The 21,950-nt window shown below is 43.8% G+C and overlaps 1 protein-coding gene across 8 annotated transcripts in view; it reads right to left on the bottom strand.

Moving 5' to 3' along the window:
* Positions 1–21,950, bottom strand: part of LOC135558651 (disco-interacting protein 2 homolog C) — a 240,401-nt gene that overhangs the window by 92,102 nt on the left and 126,349 nt on the right. For 3 of the 8 annotated variants that reach the window (XM_064992626.1, XM_064992631.1, XM_064992632.1), the window contains exons 2-5: positions 15,565–15,642; positions 7,135–7,245; positions 5,511–5,639; positions 1,435–1,650 (exon numbers count right to left, since the gene is read on the bottom strand). In XM_064992626.1, coding sequence (XP_064848698.1) covers positions 1,435–1,650; positions 5,511–5,639; positions 7,135–7,245; positions 15,565–15,642 — 534 coding nt within the window. Of the gene's footprint in view, positions 1–1,434; positions 1,651–5,486; positions 5,640–7,134; positions 7,246–15,564; positions 15,643–21,950 lie in introns of all 8 variants that reach the window. The other 5 variants (XM_064992625.1, XM_064992627.1, XM_064992629.1 and 2 more) reach the window with 3 other exon arrangements.

The following is a 21,950-nucleotide window of genomic DNA, read 5'->3' as shown; positions in this document are numbered from 1 at the left end:
ATTGAATTAGAAGTGTTTACAAATTACTTAAAAATGAAAAGCTGAAATGTCTTGAGTCAATAAGTATTCAACCCCTTTGTTGTGGCAAAACAAATTGCTTAACAAGCCACATACGTTGCATGGACACACTGTGTGCAATAATAGTGTTTAACATGATTTTTGAATGACTACCTCGTCTTTGTACACCACACATACAATTATTTGTAAGGTCCCCCAGTCGAGCAGTGAATTTCAAACACAGATTCAACCACATAGACCAGGGAGGTTTTCCAATGCCTTGCACAGAAGAGCACCTATTGGTAGATGGGTAAAAAAAAACTGACATTTGAATATCCCTTTGAGCATGGTGAAGTTATTAATTACACTTTGGATGGTGTATCAATACACCAAGTCACTACAAAGATACAGCTGTCCTTCCTAACTCAGTTGCCGGAGAGGAAAGAAACCGCTCAGGGATTTCACCATGAGGCCAATGGTGACTTTAACAGTTAGAGTTGAATGGCTGTGATAGGACATAACTGAGGATGGCTCAACTACATTGTAGTTCCTCTACAATACTAACCTAAATGACAGTGAAAAGAAGGAAGCCTGTACAGAATATAAATATTCCAAAACATGCATCCTGTTTACAATAAGGCACTAAAGTAAAAATGTTGTGAAGAAATTCACTTTATGTCCAGAATATAAAGTACTATTGTTCGGGGAAAATCCAACACATCACTGAGTACCACTCTTCAAATTTACAAGCATGGTGGTGGCTGCATCATTTTATGGGTATGCTTGTCATCGGCAAGGACTAGGGATTTTTTAGGGTAAAAATAAACGGAATAGAGCTAAGCAGAGGCAAAATCTGAGAAGAAAACCTGGGATGTTTAAAGAATAATATATCCCATTTAGCAGACGCTTTTGTCCAAAGCGACTTACAAGTCGGCTGGGGCCACTACTTTTTTACATTAGGGTGGTCCCAGCGGGAATCGAACCCACGACGCTTGGCGTTGCAAGCGCCATGCTCTACCGACTGAGCCACACAGGACCCCCTCCTGTGCAAATGTGCAAATATTGTACAATCCAAGTGTGAAAAGCTCTTAGACTTACCCAGAAAGACTCACAGCAGTAATCGCTGCCAAATGTGATTCCAACATGTATTGGTGTGAATACTTATGTAAATGAGATATTTCTGTATTTCAGTTTCCATAAATTTGCAAACATTTCTAAAAACATGTTTTCACTTTGTAATTATGTATTACTGTGTGTAGATGGGTGAGAAAATAAATACATTTGATCCATTTTCAATTCAGGTTTTAAAAATTAGGAATAAGTCAAAGGGTATGAATACTCTCTGCAGGCACTGTAAGTAAGACAAACATACCCTAACACACAGAGGTAGATACAAGTAGGTAAGCAAGGCTATAGTTGAAGGGTGGGTTTGTTTACCTGACTTACCGAGGTGTGTCTGGCCCATGACGTCTGCTAGCCGGCTGGCCGCCCCGCTCCCTCCGCTCTGCGTGGAGGAGGAGGAGGTGGTGGAGGAGGTGGTGGAGCCGTGAATGGCCCTGCTGATCCAGTTCTCCATGTTGATGCTGCCCTGGCTGGAGGTGGGTGTGCCCTCACCCTGCATGGAGCCCTCTTCCTCCGAGCCTGACGACGTGTCTGGAGAGAGGGGGGAGTGGAGCAGAGAGGAAGAGAGGGTTTACGACAGCAGGGAAACACACACATGAACAGAATTACATACGCACACACACAAACACCTGCATGTCACTGTCGGACATTTGCACAACAAATAGATACTAAACTCTGTCATGGCCCTGAGGGGATTTCCCCTCCCCCCTAACATACCCCCTCCACACCTGATTCAGAGGGGTTGGATTAAATGCGGAAGACACATTTGGGTTGAATGCATTCAGTTGTTTAACTGTCTAGGTATCCTCTTTCATATTCCCCTCCTCTACAGTGGATACAGGTGTGTCCACAGAAGGCATGCCAATCAGAGAGTTGACAGACACCTGATCCTGACAATGAGGGGGAGAATGGCTTCCTTCCACAGCATCAGAGTCAGACTGTAGGAACAGCCCCTACAGCCCCCTACTGCCCTACATAACACTACAGCCCCCTGCTACCCTACAGAACCCTACTGTCCTCTACTGCATTACAGAACCCTACAGCCCTACACAACCCTACAGCCCCCTACAGAAACCTACTGCCCCATACAGAACCCTACAGCCCCCTACAGAACCCTACTGCCCCCTACAGAACCCACAGCCCCAGAACCTCTCACCATTAGGCTGATTCACTGCCATGAACCCAAATCCACCGCAACACACAGACATAGTCTCAGCACAAACACTCTTAGATCATCCACTCTGTTCTGTTAATATCACAACTCCTCACCCAGGGATGTTTTTAGCTCTAGTCTGTCGTAGTGGCTCAGTCTGGGGATGAGTGAGTGTGATTCTTTGTGTGCTTAATTTTGCATATGTTTTGCATACTGTGCCATGACAGGGCTGTCTGCCTGTGGGCCGGGCCAAGGGAGGGGAACAAACAGAGAAAGTGCGGGGATCATGATGACTCATTTCAGAACGAGCTACTGAGAGAGATAAACAACAGAGGTGTGTGTGTGTGTGATACAGTGGCCTCAAACCTGAAACATTGACCTTTCCTAAAAAAAATAATAATAATCTGCATGGACTAACTTTGTAAAAGGTGTAAATTTACTTAATGGGTTTTATGAGTGGACATAAAATATAAGTTTGTCTTTTCTTGGCCAAACTAAACGTACACAGTAAATGTTTGCCCACTGTCTTTCCTAGTGACAGCAGTGAGAGAGACGGTAACCTTTGCTGGGCTGAGGGAGGTCTCCTCCAGCATGCAGCATACTGTATGCTAGCTCAAACTATAGAATTACATACAAATTATAGGATCTCTATGGCTCCAACACCCTGCAGGCCACTGGGGTTTCATCTGCCCACAGGGATGTCTGCTGCAGCCTGTGAAATGAAGCCAAAAGGGGGTGGACTAGGGCAACAACACTGGCAGCTCTGTCCTGCCATTGGCCATTTGCATTTTGCCACATAGAGCGCTGTCTGATTGGCCAGCGCTATGTAGAGTGCTGCCTGATAGGCCAGAGGTGTTGTCAGTATGCAGTGTCAGTCAAATTGGTGACAGCTGTCAGTCAGCAGAGCTCACACCTGGGCTCTCCTATGTTGTTGACACTGGGACAGATAAGAGTGTGTGTGTATATCGTATATAGCGTCCTGTTTTGAAAAAGACCCCCCATGTATACAGTATGGTCTTAATACAGTACTGGACATCAGCATTTGATTTGCCGGTCCTGTGCGCCTTCAATGTTAATTACTTTGATTATGCTTCTTCTGCTGAGGCTGAGAAGGTGTTGTGATACTGTGCGCACACACACACACACGCACGCACGCACACGCACACACACACACACACACACACACACACACACACACACACACACACACACACACACACTTAGATGGGAATAGAGGCAGAGGCTTTTGACAAGCTGGTCAAAACTATATAGTGATATAGGGATTAGGGAGCTATTTTGGGACACAGACATGTACAAAATGAAATCGCCATACTAATTACTTACAAAGACAGACAAGAAAACAAATAAAGAGTGGAGTCCATATTGGAGTTGGCAGGTTGTGGAGGAATAGTGTGCTCCAATGAAATACTGCTGCTTGCCTTGCTTGGTATGATGGGTGTGTGTGGGACTTTTTCCCCACATGCACCCAGCCTCGCAGGCAGTCAGGCACAAACAACGCCAGCGCTCAAGGGGCTGTTCGCTCTGCCTAGAAGAATTGTGCGTCCTTATAAGAACTGTGCCTGCCCTGCTAATTTGGAATCATGTGAAAATGTGCTTGTGGCGATTCCTAAATGGATGTCAATTGTGTGTGTGTTCAGTAAATTAATCCCTGTAGAAGCCTCACTCCCAGCCTTCAGCACTAATGCAAATAAGATGGTCTCATATTGCTGTCACACACACACACACACCTCTGTCCACGCCACGTCACGCCACTCCAGAACACAGCTCTGTTCACTCCCTAACACAGCCCTCTCTCATAAAGACACTGTCCACTCCATAAACCCCTGGCTGGGTGGGGGAATGCCGTGTTACATTACTATAGCTATACAGTACAAAACAGGTGATGACGTCAACACCTTATTGCTGTTGTCACTGATTCAGCACACAGCCAGATGTTGGTTAGTGGGATACGGCAAAGGGAGAAATGAGCTCTGGCATCTAACGTGCTAGTATTATTAACCATATACTCCTTCTATAAGCTGAGCATAAGAGAGATGGAGCAAAATAGTCCCATATTCTCTATTTAGTGCACTATATAGAGAATAGGGCATAGTTTGAGATGCAACTGAAGTCTGTAGTTCAGCTTTTATTTTCGACAAGGGTCTGGAAGAGGTGACTGAAATTGATGGCAATAACAATTATCCTATAGAAGAAGGTCAAAATGGTCATCTATCAACTGTTTTTAGCCAGCATGAGCAACAGCTTCAAGTCGAGTGAACCCCTCCCATGGTCATCTATGACATCATGTCAGTAGTAGCTTCTTTCTGCTCCTGTCACTGACAGACCGGGGACGTTTGATCTGTAACGTCTCTGGAGTGTCACCAACTCTAGTGCTAAAATACTACTGAACTGAAGCGTTAAATTGCTGTTGCATCGAAACGGATGCTATCCTAAAAAAAGTATTTCTATGATGCACAATATCAAGAGGAAACAACTTAATCATACATTAACGTCAATTACTCTTTCATATTGACTCATTTAGTTGTAATTACATCCAGTCAAGAAATAAAGTAGATACTCTTCAACAACGTATTTGTGATAAATTGATGTATTTCCAACCCAGGCTGATTGAACTGACCAACACACACACTGAGTATAACAAAAATGAGCAACACCTTCGTAATATTAAGTTGCACACACACACAATTCATGTCTTAACTGTCTCAAGGCTTCAAAATCATTATTTAACCTGTCTCCTCCTCTTCATCTACACTGATTCAAGTGGATTTAACAAGTGACATCAATAAGGGATCATAACTTTCACCTGGGTTCACCTGGTCAGTCTCATGGAAAGAGCAGCTGTTCTTAATGTTTTGTATCCAGTGTATACTTTTCTACTCTTCCTGATTGACTAGACATCAGATTAAACACACACATTAGTGACACTGAATGAGTGAGTTAGTGAGGGGCAGGGGCAGGGGCAGGGACAGGCTGGAGGCATATTCACGCCTCCAGGGTGAAGTTTCCCCTAGGTACAGATCTAGGATCAGTTTCCGCTCCCCCAATCCTAACCTAAACCATAAGTGGGAAAAATGCAAAACTGATCCAAGATCACGACCAGGGACAATGTCACCCTACATCAATCTTCAGGCGTACACACACACGCCACACACATACACAGTGCAGTGGAGCAGTCCGAGGCTGCTATGATTACCTTGGAGTCCTATATGTTCCTCACCTGGGGGAGTGTAGGCATCCATGGAGGACTGCACGACCAGGGAGCGGCGTTTGGAGGGCATGGGTACTGCCATCTTACCACGCTCCTTTTGTTTGGCCAGAGCTGCCTGCACAGCCTCTGTGTGGACATCTGCAAAACACACAGCGCAGGACAGACATGTTGGAAGACCTGACAAACTCTCAGATTTATTGCGGGACAAATGAAATGAGTCTGTGGAATGTATATTTCACTAAACAATATATACTGTATGTAATTAGAACAAGGACAACAATTACAGTATATATTGTTGCTAAAGTATATTATTTTACAAAAGCATAGGCTTAGAAGATTGGGATGAAATAATCACTGTGAATGTAGCCGAAATACTACTTCAGAAGTTCCACAGTGTATGTACAGTAACAAGCAACATTGTTCATTGTCGATACTCTCAAGGTAGTAGTTGTCTTCTTCTACACTGGGGACTTCACCGCTGTTGGCTTCTCACAAAAGCAAGACGACATCTCACTCTAAGTGGACTAATCTAACCAAACAAGAGGCTGATAAAACATTGTGCCGTAATGTAACTTATTAAAGATCATAAAGAAAGAGTTTGGTTTTAGTGAGGAAAAACTATTGCCAGTAACCTATGCCCTTTATGTCTCGATGCTTTAGTGGCCCAGACTCTGGTTGTATCCCAAATGGCACCCCATTCCTTTTCTAGTGCTCCACTTTGACCGGAGCCCTATGTACTCTGGTCAAAAGTAGTACACCACAAAGGGAATAGGGTGCCATTTGGGACGCATCCAAAGCTTTTGTGGTTGTCATGTATTCTTTAATTCAACATGAATCCTGTTTTATAGGGCTGTATTCTAGGAACTTGTGTGCCCATTGGCTGCTCCCTCTATGTCTGGGTCTGAATAATGTCTCCAGACAACTGAAGCTTAATGTGAGATCATTGTGTCCAGCCCTATAATAGGCTATTATTAAGAGCATCAATAGCTGTGTGTAAAGCTAAGCACTAGTAAAATACAACAAAAACCATGATGCAAACCAACAGGAAGTATGGTGCCATTTGGGGCACAGAAAATGTGTGTTTCTAAGACAAAGCTAGAACACAGTGCCAGAATCTGTGGCTGGTATGTTGAGTCAGTTGTCTGCAAACCACAGAAATGATTAGCCTCTTGATATATATATATATATATATATATATATATATATATATATATATATATATATATATATATATATATATATATATATATATATATATATATATATATATGTGGTTTGCAGACAACTGACTCAACACATATATATATATATATATATATATATATATATATATAAAATAGGTAGATAAATATATAATTTTTTTTTGAGAGAGAGAGAGAGAGAAAGAGGGAGCGAGAGAGATTGAAATAGAAAAAGAACCTGGGGGGAGAGAGAGGGTAGGGGAGACAGATGGATGGGTGGGTGGGTAATAAAGCAAGTGGTTCATTGGTCTAAATAGGAGTGATAAACAGCATTGGGGTGGTAAATAAAAAGCTTGTTTTTATGCATTTAGCATTAATAGCGAGACTAATAAAAAACAACGCTCTTGGTAATCCAAATTAATTATGTTACCACAAACCAAATGTAATTGTACCTGATCTGTAGCGTTCGTCCCGGGAGCCAGAGGAGCGGCGGCGGTGGTAGCGAGAGGAGGAGCCGGGGGTGACAGGAGTTCTCCTCTCGTGGGGCACAGAAGGATCCATCCCTTGGGGGGAGAGGGAGAAGACAGAGTTAACTACAGTACAGCCTGACCACCATCAGCACTGTACCTGTTACTACAGTACAGCCTGACCACCATCAGCACTGTACCTGTTACTACAGTACAGCCTGACCACCATCAGCACTGTACCTGTTACTACAGTACAGCCTGACCACCATCAGCACTGTACCTGTTACTACAGTACAGCCTGACCACCATCAGCACTGTACCTGTTACTACAGTACAGCCTGACCACCATCAGCACTGTACCTGTTACTACAGTACAGCCTGACCACCATCAGCACTGTACCTGTTACTACAGTACAGCCTGACCACCATCAGCACTGCACCTGTTACTACAGTACAGCCTGACCACCATCAGCACTGTACCTGTTACTACAGTACAGCCTGACCACCATCAGCACTGTACCTGTTACTACAGTACAGCCTGACCACCATCAGCACTGCACCTGTTACTACAGTACAGCCTGACCACCATCAGCACTGTACATGTTACTACAGTACAGCCTGACCACCATCAGCACTGTACCTGTTACTACAGTACAGCCTGACCACCATCAGCACTGTACATGTTACTACAGTACAGCCTGACCACCATCAGCACTGTACCTGTTACTACAGTACAGCCTGACCACCATCAGCACTGCACCTGTTACTACAGTACAGCCTGACCACCATCAGCACTGTACCTGTTACTACAGTACAGCCTGACCACCATCAGCACTGCACCTGTTACTACAGTACAGCCTGACCACCATCAGCACTGCACCTGTTACTACAGTACAGCCTGACCACCATCAGCACTGCACCTGTTACTACAGTACAGATGTAGTTCCCATGGGTGGTACAGAAAGAACAATGCAGACTCTATTTGCGGTTTTTACACTTGTTTTGGATACTACGTATTTGTTCATGCCAAAACCAGCACCTGGATCTATACACACTGCTGTGCACAGAGGTTTCTCTGTCTTTTGTGCACGGTAGATACTAGCCTGTCATAGATGATATTATGAGCATATAGTAGTGTAGTATACAGTAAAATGATTGAATGAATAGATGGACAAGGAAAATGAATTCATTATACTGTCTGCATCAAACTGAGTGTGAGTATTATTTATTCTGACGGGCACCTGAACTCAACTTAATTTCACAATAGACTGTGAAACATCAACTGACATTATTGGACATTATTCTATTTTGTCTGGCAAGGGATTGTTAGGCTCAGTTAAAACGGAGGGTCCCAGCAATTAACCCTGTTTCATATTCAATCTATCAGGGGAATGGGTCCCTCAGCCTCTCATTCTACCTCCCAAATGGCATCCTATTCTCTACATAGTGCACTGTTTGAGCAGAGCCCTATGGGCCCTGGTCAAAAGTAGTGCACTATATATGGAATAGGGTGCCATTTTGGACATAACCAGCCTCTCATTGTCAATTACAGCGCAGTGGCAATCAGCCCCTAAACCTGAACCTCAGCATGGAGCTCTTGGGATGAGATGATTTTCAGCGTAAATCCTAGGGTGTGGACACACAGAAACCAAACAAACACCCACCAGTTAATTTCATTTAAACTGTCTGCAATTCTTCCAGTCTTGAAGACAGTCTGCTAGCTACACAACACAAAGCTAGTGATCTATGACTGAAGGTATAACAGCTACATTACAGCACAACCCCAGAAGGTAAATCTCAGGTTCACGACAAAGAAACACTGAGCCACTCACTTCCCAGTCCTCAACACCAAAGCTCCAAGCGGCAGTCTGAGCAATGCAGCAGCTTATAATACTGTAGGTAAGTGTCCCATAAAGTGGATTAAGTTCTGCTGGGCTATAACAGCCATTGGTTTAGCACTGAGAGACATGATAGATGCAGGATACCATTCACTCTTTCTCCCTGTCAATCGAGAACACTCAGCAGCGCAGCACCCCCCCCCCCCCACCCACACCTTGAAGGAAATCAATCTCAGTCTCATCTGTTCTCCATCTGCCTCACACAGGGAAAGATGCTACATTCAATAAGAGGCTCGATGGAAGAGTCTGATCTCAATAGTGCTGCACTCGTCTTCTCCACTGACAGTGTTATTTAGGAGGACTATCTACCGCTATGCTGTAATAACAACATACGTAGACTGGTAAAGATTTCCGAAAGGTGTTTTGCTAGAGCCAATGTGCAATGTAACTGTTCCCCCTTAAGGGTGTCACCTATAATAGGGTTTCAATTAGAGCTACCTGTAATACAGAGATACTGGGTGATAGATAATGGTTTACTGCCAGACAACACTCCATAAACCTAGAATGGCTTGAGTCGAGGCTAGATAGAGAAAGTTTGTTGCTGGTGGTGTTCTAAATGGCAATACACATGCATGTACAGTAACACGCTCTCTGATACAGTAGTACTAACTTAACATAGTTTTGGGAATCCCCTGATGAATGTACAGCTTTACAACCCCATTAAGTCCGTTTGTAATGGTCCTTCCCTTCCCAATCAATATCTGATTTCCATTTGAGACCAGTACAGCATCGGTTTTATGTATGTGTTCAGACTTCTCAGACTCACTGTGGTGCACTGGGCTAGAGAGGAAACAACCATCACACTACTGGTGTAACAGTCTGCTGTCAGCCTTTTATCGACTTCAGGCAAGTGTGATGCGAATGCCTGGTCTCATGGGAGGGTTGCAAAATTCTGATAACTATGCCAACATTTCCAGGTTTTCCAGAATTCCCAGTTAGAGTCTTCTGGATTTCCTGTGTATTCCCTTCTAAATTTGTGATTTTTCCAAGTGGGAATTTGGGGAACGTTACTGTAATTTGTAAACCTAGTCAGAGGCCAGGCGTTCGCTTCACATTACACCTCTCTAACTGTTCTACAGTGGGAGTGTGTACTAGTGGTTATTACAATCCTGAGGAACGGTTCATCTTCCAATGGATTAATAGTCAGCAGCCCAAATGGCACCCTATTCCCTATATAGTGCACTTCTCTTGCTATCTAACCTCCAAATGAGCTTCAATGCCATACAACACTCCTTCCGTGGCCTCCAAATGCTCTTAAACGCTAGTAAAACCAAATGCATGCTTTTCAACCGTTCGCTGCCTGCACCCGCACGCCCGACTAGCATCACTCCCCTGGATGGTTCCGACCTAGAATATGTGGACATCTATAAGTACCTAGGTGTCTGGCGAGACTATAAACTCTCCTTCCAGACTCATATCAAACATATCCAATCAAAAATCAAATCTAGAATCGGCTTTCTATTTCGCAACCAAGCCTCCTTCACTCACGCCACCAAACTTACCCTAGTAAAACTGACTATCCTACCGATCCTCGACTTCGGCGATGTCATCTACAAAATAGCTTTCAATACTCTACTCAGCAAACTGGATGCAGTTTATCACAGTGCCATCCGTTTTGTTACCACAGCACCTTATACCACCCACCACTGCGACCTGTATACTCTAGTCGGCTGACCCTCACTACATATTCGTCGCCAGACCCACTGGCTCCAGGTCATCTACAAGTCCATGCTAGGTAAATCTCCGCCTTATCTCAGTTCACTGGTCACGATGGCAACACCCACCCGTAGCACGCGCTCCAGCAGGTGTATCTTACTGATCATCCTTAAAGCCAACACCTCATTTGGCCGCCTTTCCTTCCAGTTCTCTGCTGCCTGTGACTGGAACGAATTGCAAAAATAGATGAAGTTGGAGACTTATCTCCCTCACCAACTTCAAACATCTGCTATCTGAGCAGCTAACCGATCGCTGCAGCTGTACATAGTCCATCGGTAAATCGCCCACCCAATTTACCTACCTCATCCCCATACTGTTTTTATTTATTTACTTTTCTGCTCTTTTGCACACCAGTATCTCTACCTGCACATGACCATCTGATCATTTATCACTCCAGTGTTAATCTGCTAAATTGTAATTATTCGCCTACCTCCTCATGCCTTTTGCACACAATGTATATAGACTCTTTTTTTCTTTTTTCTTTTTTCTACCGTGTTATTGACTGTGTTATTTACTCTATCTGTAACTCTGTGTTGTTGTCTGTTCACACTGCTATGCTTTATCTTGGCCAGGTCGCAGTTGTAAATGAGAACTTGTTCTCAACTAGCCTATCTGGTTAAATAAAGGTGAAATAAAATAAAGCCCTATGAGCCCTGGTTAAAATCAATGCACTCAAAATAAGTGCACTATAAAAGGAACAGGGTGCCATTTTAGACAAAGCCATGGACAGATCAGCCTGAATACTAAAACAGTCTGACATTCAGACCCACAGCCTTTTGAAGGCATGAACAGCACTGAAATGAATGTGCTATCTGCTGCTGTTACATCTGTAACACTACGGTAGGTTTGCAGGGAATGTGATGGCTCTGTTTTAGATGAGAGATTTTACAGCACTTAGCTATCATAGAAAACTTAATGGGGCAAGCTCTTTAGTGAGCAGGTCTTGTGTTCAGAGGGACATAATGTGACGAGCGACAGGAGTAATGGAAGGCCTCATGTTCATTATCCATGTATTTTTATGGGCACAATGAGTGGACATGGGGGCATCTTTCACTCTAGCCATTTTTTTACACTCTTAGCTAATTTAATACATAGTATGGGTCCCAAATGACACCTTATTGCATTACATTTTACTCATTGTATTCAATGGGACATAAAGCAGGAATCCGCATGTCGTGGGCGACCCTATGCCACCCCACTTCTTGTATGGCGTTTTCACTTTGAATGAAGACAAGGAGGCTGAGGCCTGAGATGCCTTAGGATGGCCTTCTGGGCAAGGTGTGTCTTTGCGTTAAATCCCGCCTACTCGAATGACCTTGCTGCAATGGCCTCGGAGCGATAGTAAAAATAAATTGCTTGCTAACAAACACAGAGCCGACAAAGCCAACAAGCTAGATAACTTCTTTGCAGATAAACTGTCTTTGTAGCAAGAACAAAATAAACAAGTATTATTCTTGGTTCTTGGTTCTTGGAATTGAATCAACTGGACCCCAAAAGAGACAAAGACTGCTCTTGACCAATCCAGAAACATTGGAATTAATTTGAAAGGTGGAATAGTAGAACCGAAATGGCCACCTTTCTCATTGACTGGTAACGTTAGGTAAGTGTTGGATTGCGTTTTTAACCTGCTAGCTACATTAGCGGCTAACCTTGGTGTGTTCAGTGGTCAAGCTGATCGGTGAAACCCGCATGACATAAAAAGTGTCTAGGTTAGGCTATTTGATTGGAGAAATCGGCATGATTTAAAAATTGTCCGTCTCATTAAATCGTCATACATTTTATCTCCAGCCTGTAGGCTACAGAAAAGGCCGCATACTCTTTCTACCATATCCTATATCTGCTACATTATGTTAGATAAAAAAAATTGACAGAACGTTGGTGGAGCTCCAACAAATAGGTCCACAGACGATGCAATCTCAACCACACTGCCCTAGCCCATCTGGACAAGAGGAATACCTATGTGAGAATGCTGTTCATCGACTACAGATCAGCATTTAACACCATAGTACCCTCAAACTCGTCATCAAGCTTGAGACTCTGGGTCTCGACGCCACCCTGTGCAACTGGGTACTGGACTTCCTGACGGGCCGCCCCCAGGTGGTGAGGGTAGGTAACAACATCTCCACCCCGCTGATCCTCAACACTGGGGCCCCACAAGGGTGCGTTCTGAGCCCTCTCCTGTACTCCCTGTTCACCCACGACTGTGTGGCCACGCACGCCTCCAACTCAATCATCAAGTTTGCGGACGACACAACAGTGGTAGGCTTGATTACCAACAACGACGAGACGGCCTACAGGGAGGAGGTGAGGGCCCTCGGAGTGTGGTGTCAGGAAAATAACCTCACACTCAACATCAACAAAACTAAGGAGATGATTGTGGACTTCAGGAAACAGCAGAGGGAACACCCCCCTATCCACATTGATGGAACAGTAGTGGAGAGGGTAGTAAGTTTTAAGTTCCTTGGCATACACATCACAGACAAACTAAATTGGTCCACCCACACAGACAGCATCGTGAAGAAGGCGCAGCAGCGCCTCTTCAACCTCATGAGGCTGAAGAAATTTGGCTTGTCACCAAAAGCACTCACAAACTTCTACAGACGCACAATCGAGAGCATCCTGTCGGGCTGTATCACCACCTGGTACGGCAACTGATCCGCCCACAACCGTAAGGCTCTCCAGAGGGTAGTGAGGTCTGCACAACGCATCACCGGGGGCAAACTACCTGCCCTCCAGGACACCTACACCACCCGATGTCACAGGAAGGCCATAAAGATCATCAAGGACAACAACCACCCGAGCCACTGCCTGTTCACCCCGCTATCATCCAGAAGGCGAGGTCAATACAGGTGCATCAAAGCTGGGACCGAGAGGCTGAAAAACACCTTCTATCTCAAGGCCATCAGACTGTTAAACAGCCATCACTAACATTGAGTGGCTGCTGCCAACACACTGACTCAACTCCAGCCACTTTAATAATGGGAATTGATGGGAATTGATGTAAAATATATCAGTAGCCACTTTAAACAATGCTACTTAATATAATGTTTACATACCCTACATTATTCATCTCATATGTATACATATATACTGTACTCTATATAATCTACTGCATTTTTATGTAATACATGTATCACTAGCCACTTTAAACTATGCCACTTTGTTTACATACTCATCTCATATGTATATACTGTACTCAATACCATCTACTGCATTTTGCCTATGCCGCTCTGTACCATCACTCATTCATATATCTTTATGTACATATTCTTTATCCCTTTACACTTGTGTGTATAAGGTAGTAGTTTTGGAATTTTTAGTTAGATTACTCGTTGGTTATTACTGCATTGTCGGAACTAGAAGCACAAGCATTTCGCTACACTCGCATTAACATCTGCTAACCATGTGTATGTGACAAATACATTTGATTTGAACAGCACCCTGGAGAGGTGCCTGGGAATGGACAAGTAAAATATTTTGCGCCCCTGCCTTTGAGAAAATGGGCACTGCTTATCAGAGTGTGGTATCAACGATCACCTAAAAAGCACTTATCTTATGCCACCGGTTGAGAGATATTGTCATTGTTTTGGGGTAGAATTCTGTGAGGCTTTATGTGTTGTTGTTGGAGGTGCGTCTCGGTCAGTTTAACTCCAAAAATGACGTCCTCGTCAATCTGTTGTCGCAGGCGGCCACATAATCATGCCTAATGAGCGGGCTGGCCGTGTGTAGACACCATACAGCATGATACTCAATTACACTCACACACTTAATCTAAGCGGTCTGCTGCCATACCTGCTTACCGTTCATGCCAAGTGGCCTCGATCTGCTTGGATTCAATGTATGGGCAGTTAAAATACATATTTAAGACACATTTCACAGAAGAACAAATGGGTCAGCCTCTCCCCTTCCATCAGTGAGTGTTTGTCCCAAATTGCACCATATTCATATAACACTCTGGTCAAAAGTAGTGCATTATAGGGAATAGGTACCATTTGGGACACAAACCCTCATTTTATAATTTAAATAGATGTTGGGGAAACAACAATTCACAAAGCATTCAAAAAAAATGCAGTTGAGGACTTTTTATACAGTACTCGAATGTACACATATAAGCTTTGTCACTGGTGTCTTCTGGGTCAATAATGAGCCCTTCTTCTGACCGGATTTATTTTCCAAAATGGCCGCTTGGATAACAACATTTTGACACTGTAGAACATCCCAGACATCAGTTGAGCTGAACTGCAACCCACACATCCATTAAAATAAAGTTCTGTTTACTTTGGTGCAAATTACATTTACATTTAAGTCATTTAGCAGACGCTCTTATCCAGAGCGACTTACAAATTGGATGGGCTGAAATGGAAAATGAATGAAAACAAATTGAAAACTGAAGGAATGTCACATGCACTGTTCCTCTGTCTTTTGTTATTAACTTTCATTACCTCCAAGTGAGAACATTATTAGTTAGGCTAGGTCTGTAAGATTGTATTAGTTAAGTTTAACTATGACTAAAATACATAAACAAGAGTTAGGCCCTTGTATATGTCAACTAATAACAATTAAAATCAGTCATTTCCCCCACTAGACTTGAATCTATATACACCCAGGGAGGGCAGAGAATCTGAGATTATTGTTGTGTTAGACATCAAGCTTTTGGTTTGAAGTATGCAGTCTATATCACAAAACAAATACCTATATTCCAGAGTCAGATTAGCCCATAACTCTATTCCAGAATCCATCACTGTTTCAGATTAGTTGAGACAGACACGGTTAGTGTTTTGATTGGATGAGTGGTATTTACCTTTACCTGGTGCCTTAGGAAGGAAGGCCCCAATTAATTTGGACCTCTTCTTTTCATAGCCTTTCTGTGTGATGTCACCTGCCAAAGGAGGAGAAGAAAACTACCGTTAGTGAAACGGAAGAGCGTTCTTATTTCTTTCTCTAGGGCTCTTATTCAGATCTGCATGTTGTTACTAAACCACAATATCCATGGCATCAGCAGATGACAGTATACAACAGGTTAAGCTGTTTGGTTAATCGCTGCTATGCTTTGTCTTTTTTTACGCTGAACAAGGAGCAGATGGGTGTTCAGAGCTAGGTTGGACAAACAGGAAGAGACAGGGATAGGAAGGGGGGGTGAGAAACAAGGAAGGAGAGAAGTACAGGTTGGGAAGTAGCTAGACCGCTAGCTGGAATATATAGTGCATGCAGTCACTTTAGTGAGTGTCAGTAATGAATGAGACAGAGACCCAGCTGCCAGCATGTATTACCCATCAAGGCCTGGCGCCCTCACTGCCCTGGCCATCACACAGGTAATTAGGAGGGGATTGGCTGGGGGTGGGAGAGAGGGGGATAGGAGAGGGCCTGGCTGGGGGACGGAAAGATGGAGAGAGGAGGATAGGAGAGGGCCTGGCTGGGGGACGGAAATATGGAGAGAGGAGGATAGGAGAGTGCCTGGCTGGGGGACAGAGAGAGGGAGAGAGGAGGATAGGAGAGGGCCTGGCTGGGGGTGGGAGAGAGGGGGATAGAAGAGGGCCTGGCTGGGGGACGGAAAGATGGAGAGAGGAGGATAGGAGAGGGCCTGGCTGGGGGACGGAAAGATGGAGAGAGGAGAGGGCCTGGCTGGGGGACAGAGAGAGGGAGAGGGGAGGATAGGAGAGGGCCTGGCTGGGGGACGGAGACAGGGAGGGAGGGGATAGGAGAAGGCCTGGCTGGGGGACAGAGAGAGAGGGAGGGGAGGATAGGAGAGGGCCTGGCTGGGGGACGGATCCTACGAGTGATAGTGTAATTACATATTGATTACACTATCATTCGTTTTTTGTATGTCACAACGATTTATACATAAGCTATGATGCTGGTAAAGTTGTCTTGTGCACCTACAGTGCTGGTCATAAAAAAAGCTAGCCAGCTTATGGATGCAAACAATGTTATTCCCCAAAAACATATCAAAACAACAACTGCTTCAGTAGCTATATAGTTAGCTAGCTAAATAACTAGGTGTCATCATCTAAAATAACCCTAAGTTATAGGACAGTTCTTATTTGATTAATGGTGTTCGGACCCATCTATGTGAACCTAGCCACAATAAGAATTAGCCACAATGTGGACTTTGCGGTTAGCCTTCAAAATAAAAGTATGTCAGAGACAGTGATGCAAATGAATACAAATAGTAGAATTATGCCATAATTGAACATATCATGCTAAACGAGGTTGGAATGTTGTTATATAAAATCAACAAAAGACAATTTGTTAAAAAACATTTTAAAATCTGTTGAAACCACACTGGATGTATAATACTTTAGAATTGCGTTGGGGGAATACATATTTCACTGTACAGCCTTATGGATTGTGGATCAATGACATGGGGTATCAGTCTACTCAGTGACACCCAGGAAACATTAGCGTCGTAGCTCTTATTGCGGGACTCTGAAACAACTGTGAATTGAGCCATATTTATTGTCAACCTATGTGTATTGAACACTAATCCTGAGGAAAAACAATACTGCGTGGATGTTGGAGTCTGATAACTCTGAGGAGGATGTTGGGAAAAATGTTTACGTGGCGTCAATACGTCATGTACCTACGTTATATAGGTATGTATGTCAGCTTTGACATTGGTTTTGCACATCGGTATTAAACTAGACATCGGGCCTATACCGATGTTGGCATTTTTTGCTAATATCGTCCAATTCCAATATGTTCATCGATATATTGTGCATCCCTTTTTTTTCACCTTTATTTAACCAGGTAGGCTAGTTGAGAACACGTTCTCATTTGCAACTGCGACCTGGCCAAGATAAAGCATAGCAGTGTGAACAGACGACACAGAGTTACACATTGAGTAAATAACAAACAAGTCAATAACACAGTAGAAAAAAGGGTCTATATACATTGTGTGCAAAAGGCATGAGGAGGTAGGCAAATAATTACAATTTTGCAGATTAACACTGGAGTGATAAATGATCAGATGGTCATGTACAGGTAGAGATATTGATGTGCAAAAGAGCAGAAAAATAAATAAATAAAAACAGTATGGAGATGAGGTAGGTATAATTGGGTGGGCTATTTACCGATAAGACTATGTACAGCTGCAGCGATCGGTTAGCTGCTCAGATAGCAGATGTTTGAAGTTGGTGAGGGAGATAAAAGTCTCCAACTTCAGCGATTTCTGCAATTCGTTCCAGTCACAGGCAGCAGAAAACTGGAACGAAAGGCGGCCAAATGAGGTGTTGGCTTTAGGGATGATCAGTGAGATACACCTGCTGGAGCACGTCCTACGGGTGGGTGTTGCCATCGTGACCAGTGAACTGAGATAAGGCGGAGCTTTACCTAGCATGGACTTGTAGATGACCTGGAACCAGTGGGTCTGGCGACGAATATGGAGCGAGGGCCAGCTGACTAGAGCATACAAGTCGCAGTGGTGGGTGGTATAAGGTGCTTTAGTGACAAAACGGATGGCACTGTGATAAACTGCATCCAGTTTGCTGAGTAGAGTGTTGGAAGCTATTTTGTAGATGACGTCGCCGAAGTCGAGGATCGTTAGGATAGTCAGTTTTACTAGGGTAAGTTTGGCGGCATGAGTGAAGGAGGCTTTGTTGCGGAATAGAAAGCCGATTCTGGATTTGATTTTCGATTGGAGATGTTTGATATGAGTCTGGAAGGAGAGTTTACAGTCAAGCCAGACACCTAGGTACTTATAGATGTCCACATATTCAAGGTCGAAACCATCCAGGGTGATGATACTAGTCAGGCGTGCAGGTGCAGGCAGCGAATGGTTGAAAAGCATACATTTGGTTTTACTAGCGTTTAAGAGCAGTTGGAGGCCACGGAAGGAGTGTTGTATTTCATTGAAGCTTGTTTGGAGGTTAGATAGCACAGTGTCCAAGGACGGGCCGGAAGTATATAGAATGGTGTCGTCTGCGTAGAGGTGGATCAGGGAATCGCCTGCAGCAAGAGCAACATCATTGATATATACAGAGAAAAGAGTTGGCCCGAGAATTGAACCCTGTGGCACCCCCATAGAGACTGCCAGAGGACCGGACAGCATGCCCTCCGATTTGACACACTGCACTCTGTCTGCAAAGTAGTTGGTGAACCAGGCAAGGCAGTCATCAGAGAAACCAAGGCTACTGAGTCTGCCGATAAGAATATGGTGATTGACAGAGTCGAAAGCCTTGGCAAGGTTGATGAAGACGGCTGCACAGTACTGTCTTTTATCGATGGCCGTTATGATATCGTTTAGTACCTTGAGCGTGGCTGAGGTGCACCCGTGACCGGCTCGGAAACCCGATTGCACAGCGGAGAAGGTACGGTGTGATTCGAGATGGTCAGTGACCTGTTTGTTGACTCGGCTTTCGAAGACCTTAGATAGGCAGTGCAGGATGGATATAGGTCTGTAACAGTTTGGGTACAGTGTGTCTCCCCCTTTGAAGAGGGGGATGACTGCGGCAGCTTTCCAATCCTTGGGGATCTCAGACGATATGAAAGAGAGGTTGAACAGGCTGGTAATAGGGGTTGCGACAATGGCGGCGGATAGTTTCAGAAATAGAGGGTCCAGATTGTCCCTATAGATATATACAATGCATTTGGAAAGTATTCAGACCCCTTGACTTATTCCACATTTTGTTACATCATAGCTTTCTTTATTCTAAAATGTATTAAATCACCCCCCCCCCCAATCTACAGACAATACCCCATAATGACAAAGCTAAAGTCTTAAACTGACATTTTAGACCCTTTACTCAGTACTTTGTTGAAGCAGCTTTGGCAGAGATTACAGCCTTGTGTCTTCTTGGGTATGACACCACAAACTTGGCACACCTGTATTTGGAGAGTTTCTCCCATTCTTCTCTGTAGATCCTCTCAAACTCTGTCAGCTTAAATGAGTAGCATTGCTGCACAGCTATTTTCAGGTCTCTCCAGAGATGTTTGATCGGGTTCAAGTCCGGCCTCTGGCTGGGCCACTCAAGGACATTCAGAGACTTGGCCTGACTAGTCTCCCAGTCTCTGCCGCTGAAAAACATCCCTACAGCATGATGCTGCCTCCACTATACTTCCATTTAAGATGGAGGCCACTGGGTTTTTGGGGAACTTCAATGCTGCAGAAATGTGTTGATGCCCTTCCGAAGATGTGTGCCTCAACACAATCCTGTCTCGGAGCTCTATGGGCAATTCCTTCGTCCTCATGGCTTGGTTTTTGCTCTAACATGCACTGTCAAATGTGTGACCTTATATAGACAGGTCTGTGCCTTTCCAAATCATGTCCAATCAATTGAATTTACCACAGGTGTACTCCAACCAAGTTGTAGAAACATCGAGGATGATCAACGGAAACAGGATGCATCTGAGCTCAATTACGAGTCTCATAGCAAAGGGTCTCAATACTTACGTAAATAGGTTATTTTTGTTTTTTTCATAAATTTGCAAACATTTCTAAAAACACCTGTTATCGCTTTGTCATTATGGAGTATTGTGTGTAGATTGATGAGGTGAAAAAAGTACTGAATCCATTTCAGAATAATGTAACTGTAACGTAAGAAACGTTTAAAAAGTCATGGGGTCTGAATACTTTCCGAATGCACTGTATTTCTGATACCTTTTAATACTTTTTCTGGTAGATGTTTTCTAAAGGCCCCTTTTCCATCTGTTTATCCAGAAATTAAAGCCTTTATTTAAGCCAATTTCTTAAAATGGAAAATGGTTGAAAAATGTATCTATGCCTTAATTTCCCGAAAACAAATACTCCTAGCATTCATTTGACATGCACCTATGAACTTCACATGTTGGTGCTCCTAGGTCCTTTTCAATGGAAATGCCCATAGGCTCCACTGCAAAACAACCACATACAACACAACCCACGTTGAAGCTTCATACACACACACATACACAGAGATAGACAAACATCTTCTTGGCACAAGGCGCTGATATTCGGGGAAGTGATCCACGGCGAACTGAAATTAACTTCTTCTCCAGCTCTGGATTTGAGATTTCCTGATGAGCTGCCTGATGCAGGAAAACAGGCAGGCAGAGACACAGATCGATAGACAGGCAGACACAGACAAACCTGAGATTACGGGGGTGTCTGTCTGTCTGTCTGTATGGTATGCAGCCTGTTTGATGGCTTTAGTACATTTACCCAGCCAGCTTTGGGGGGAAGCTCTGTTTTAGCCAATTCAGCCTCAAACTGCATTGCAAATGGCACCATATTCCCTATGTAGTGCATTACTTTTGACAATGGCCCATAGGGAATAGTGTGCCATTTGGGACACAGCCTCAGTCGTGTCCTCCAGAGTAGGAGAGGAGACAGCAGGAGACAACGAACATGAGGCGCTTTAAATAGTGAGGGTGACTCATCATGTCTTTCCTCCCTCTGATTACAAAAAAATATATTCAATTCAACCACCCCTCCCCTCATTGGAGTAAACTAGCGGCAACACAGATTTTTCGCACTAAAAGTACACGCAGTTCAATAATTATACATACAGTTGAAGTCGGAAGTTTACATACACCTAAGCCAAACACATTTAAACTCAGTTTCACAAATCCTGACATTTAATCTGAGTAACAATTCCCTGTTTTAGGTCCGTCAGGATCACCAGTTTATTTTAAGAATGTGAAATGTCAGAATAATAGTGGAGAGAATGATTTATTTCAAAATGTATTTATTTCATCACATTCCCAGTGGTCCAGAAGTTTACATACACTCAATTAGTATTTGGTAGCATTGCCTTTAAATTGTTTAATTTGGGTCAAAGCCTTCCACAAGCTACCCACAATAAGTTGGGTGAATGTTGGACCATTCCTCCTGACAAAGCTGGTGTAACTGAGTCAAGTTTGAAGGCCTCATTGCTCGCACATGCTTTTTCAGTTCTGCCCACATATTTTCTATAGGATTGAGGTCAGGGCTTTGTGATGACCACTCCAATACCTTGACTGTGTTGTTCTTAAGCCATTTTGCCACAACTTTGGAATTATGCTTGGGGTCATTGTCCATTTGGAAGACCCATTTGCGACCAAGCTTTAACTTCCTGACTGATGTCTTGAGATGTTGCTTCAATATATCCACATCATTTTCCAAACTCATGATGCCATCTATTTTGCGAAGTGCACCAGTCCCTCCTGCAGCAAAGCAGCCCCACAACATGATGCTGCCAACCCCGTGCTTCACGGTTGGGATGGTATTCTTTG

The sequence above is a fragment of the Oncorhynchus masou genome, chromosome 17, assembly GCF_036934945.1.
Source record: "Oncorhynchus masou masou isolate Uvic2021 chromosome 17, UVic_Omas_1.1, whole genome shotgun sequence".
NCBI classification, from domain to species: Eukaryota; Metazoa; Chordata; class Actinopteri; order Salmoniformes; family Salmonidae; genus Oncorhynchus; species Oncorhynchus masou.
The sequence above is the reverse complement of the archived record's forward strand: the minus strand, read 5'-3'. Positions and strand labels throughout refer to the sequence as shown.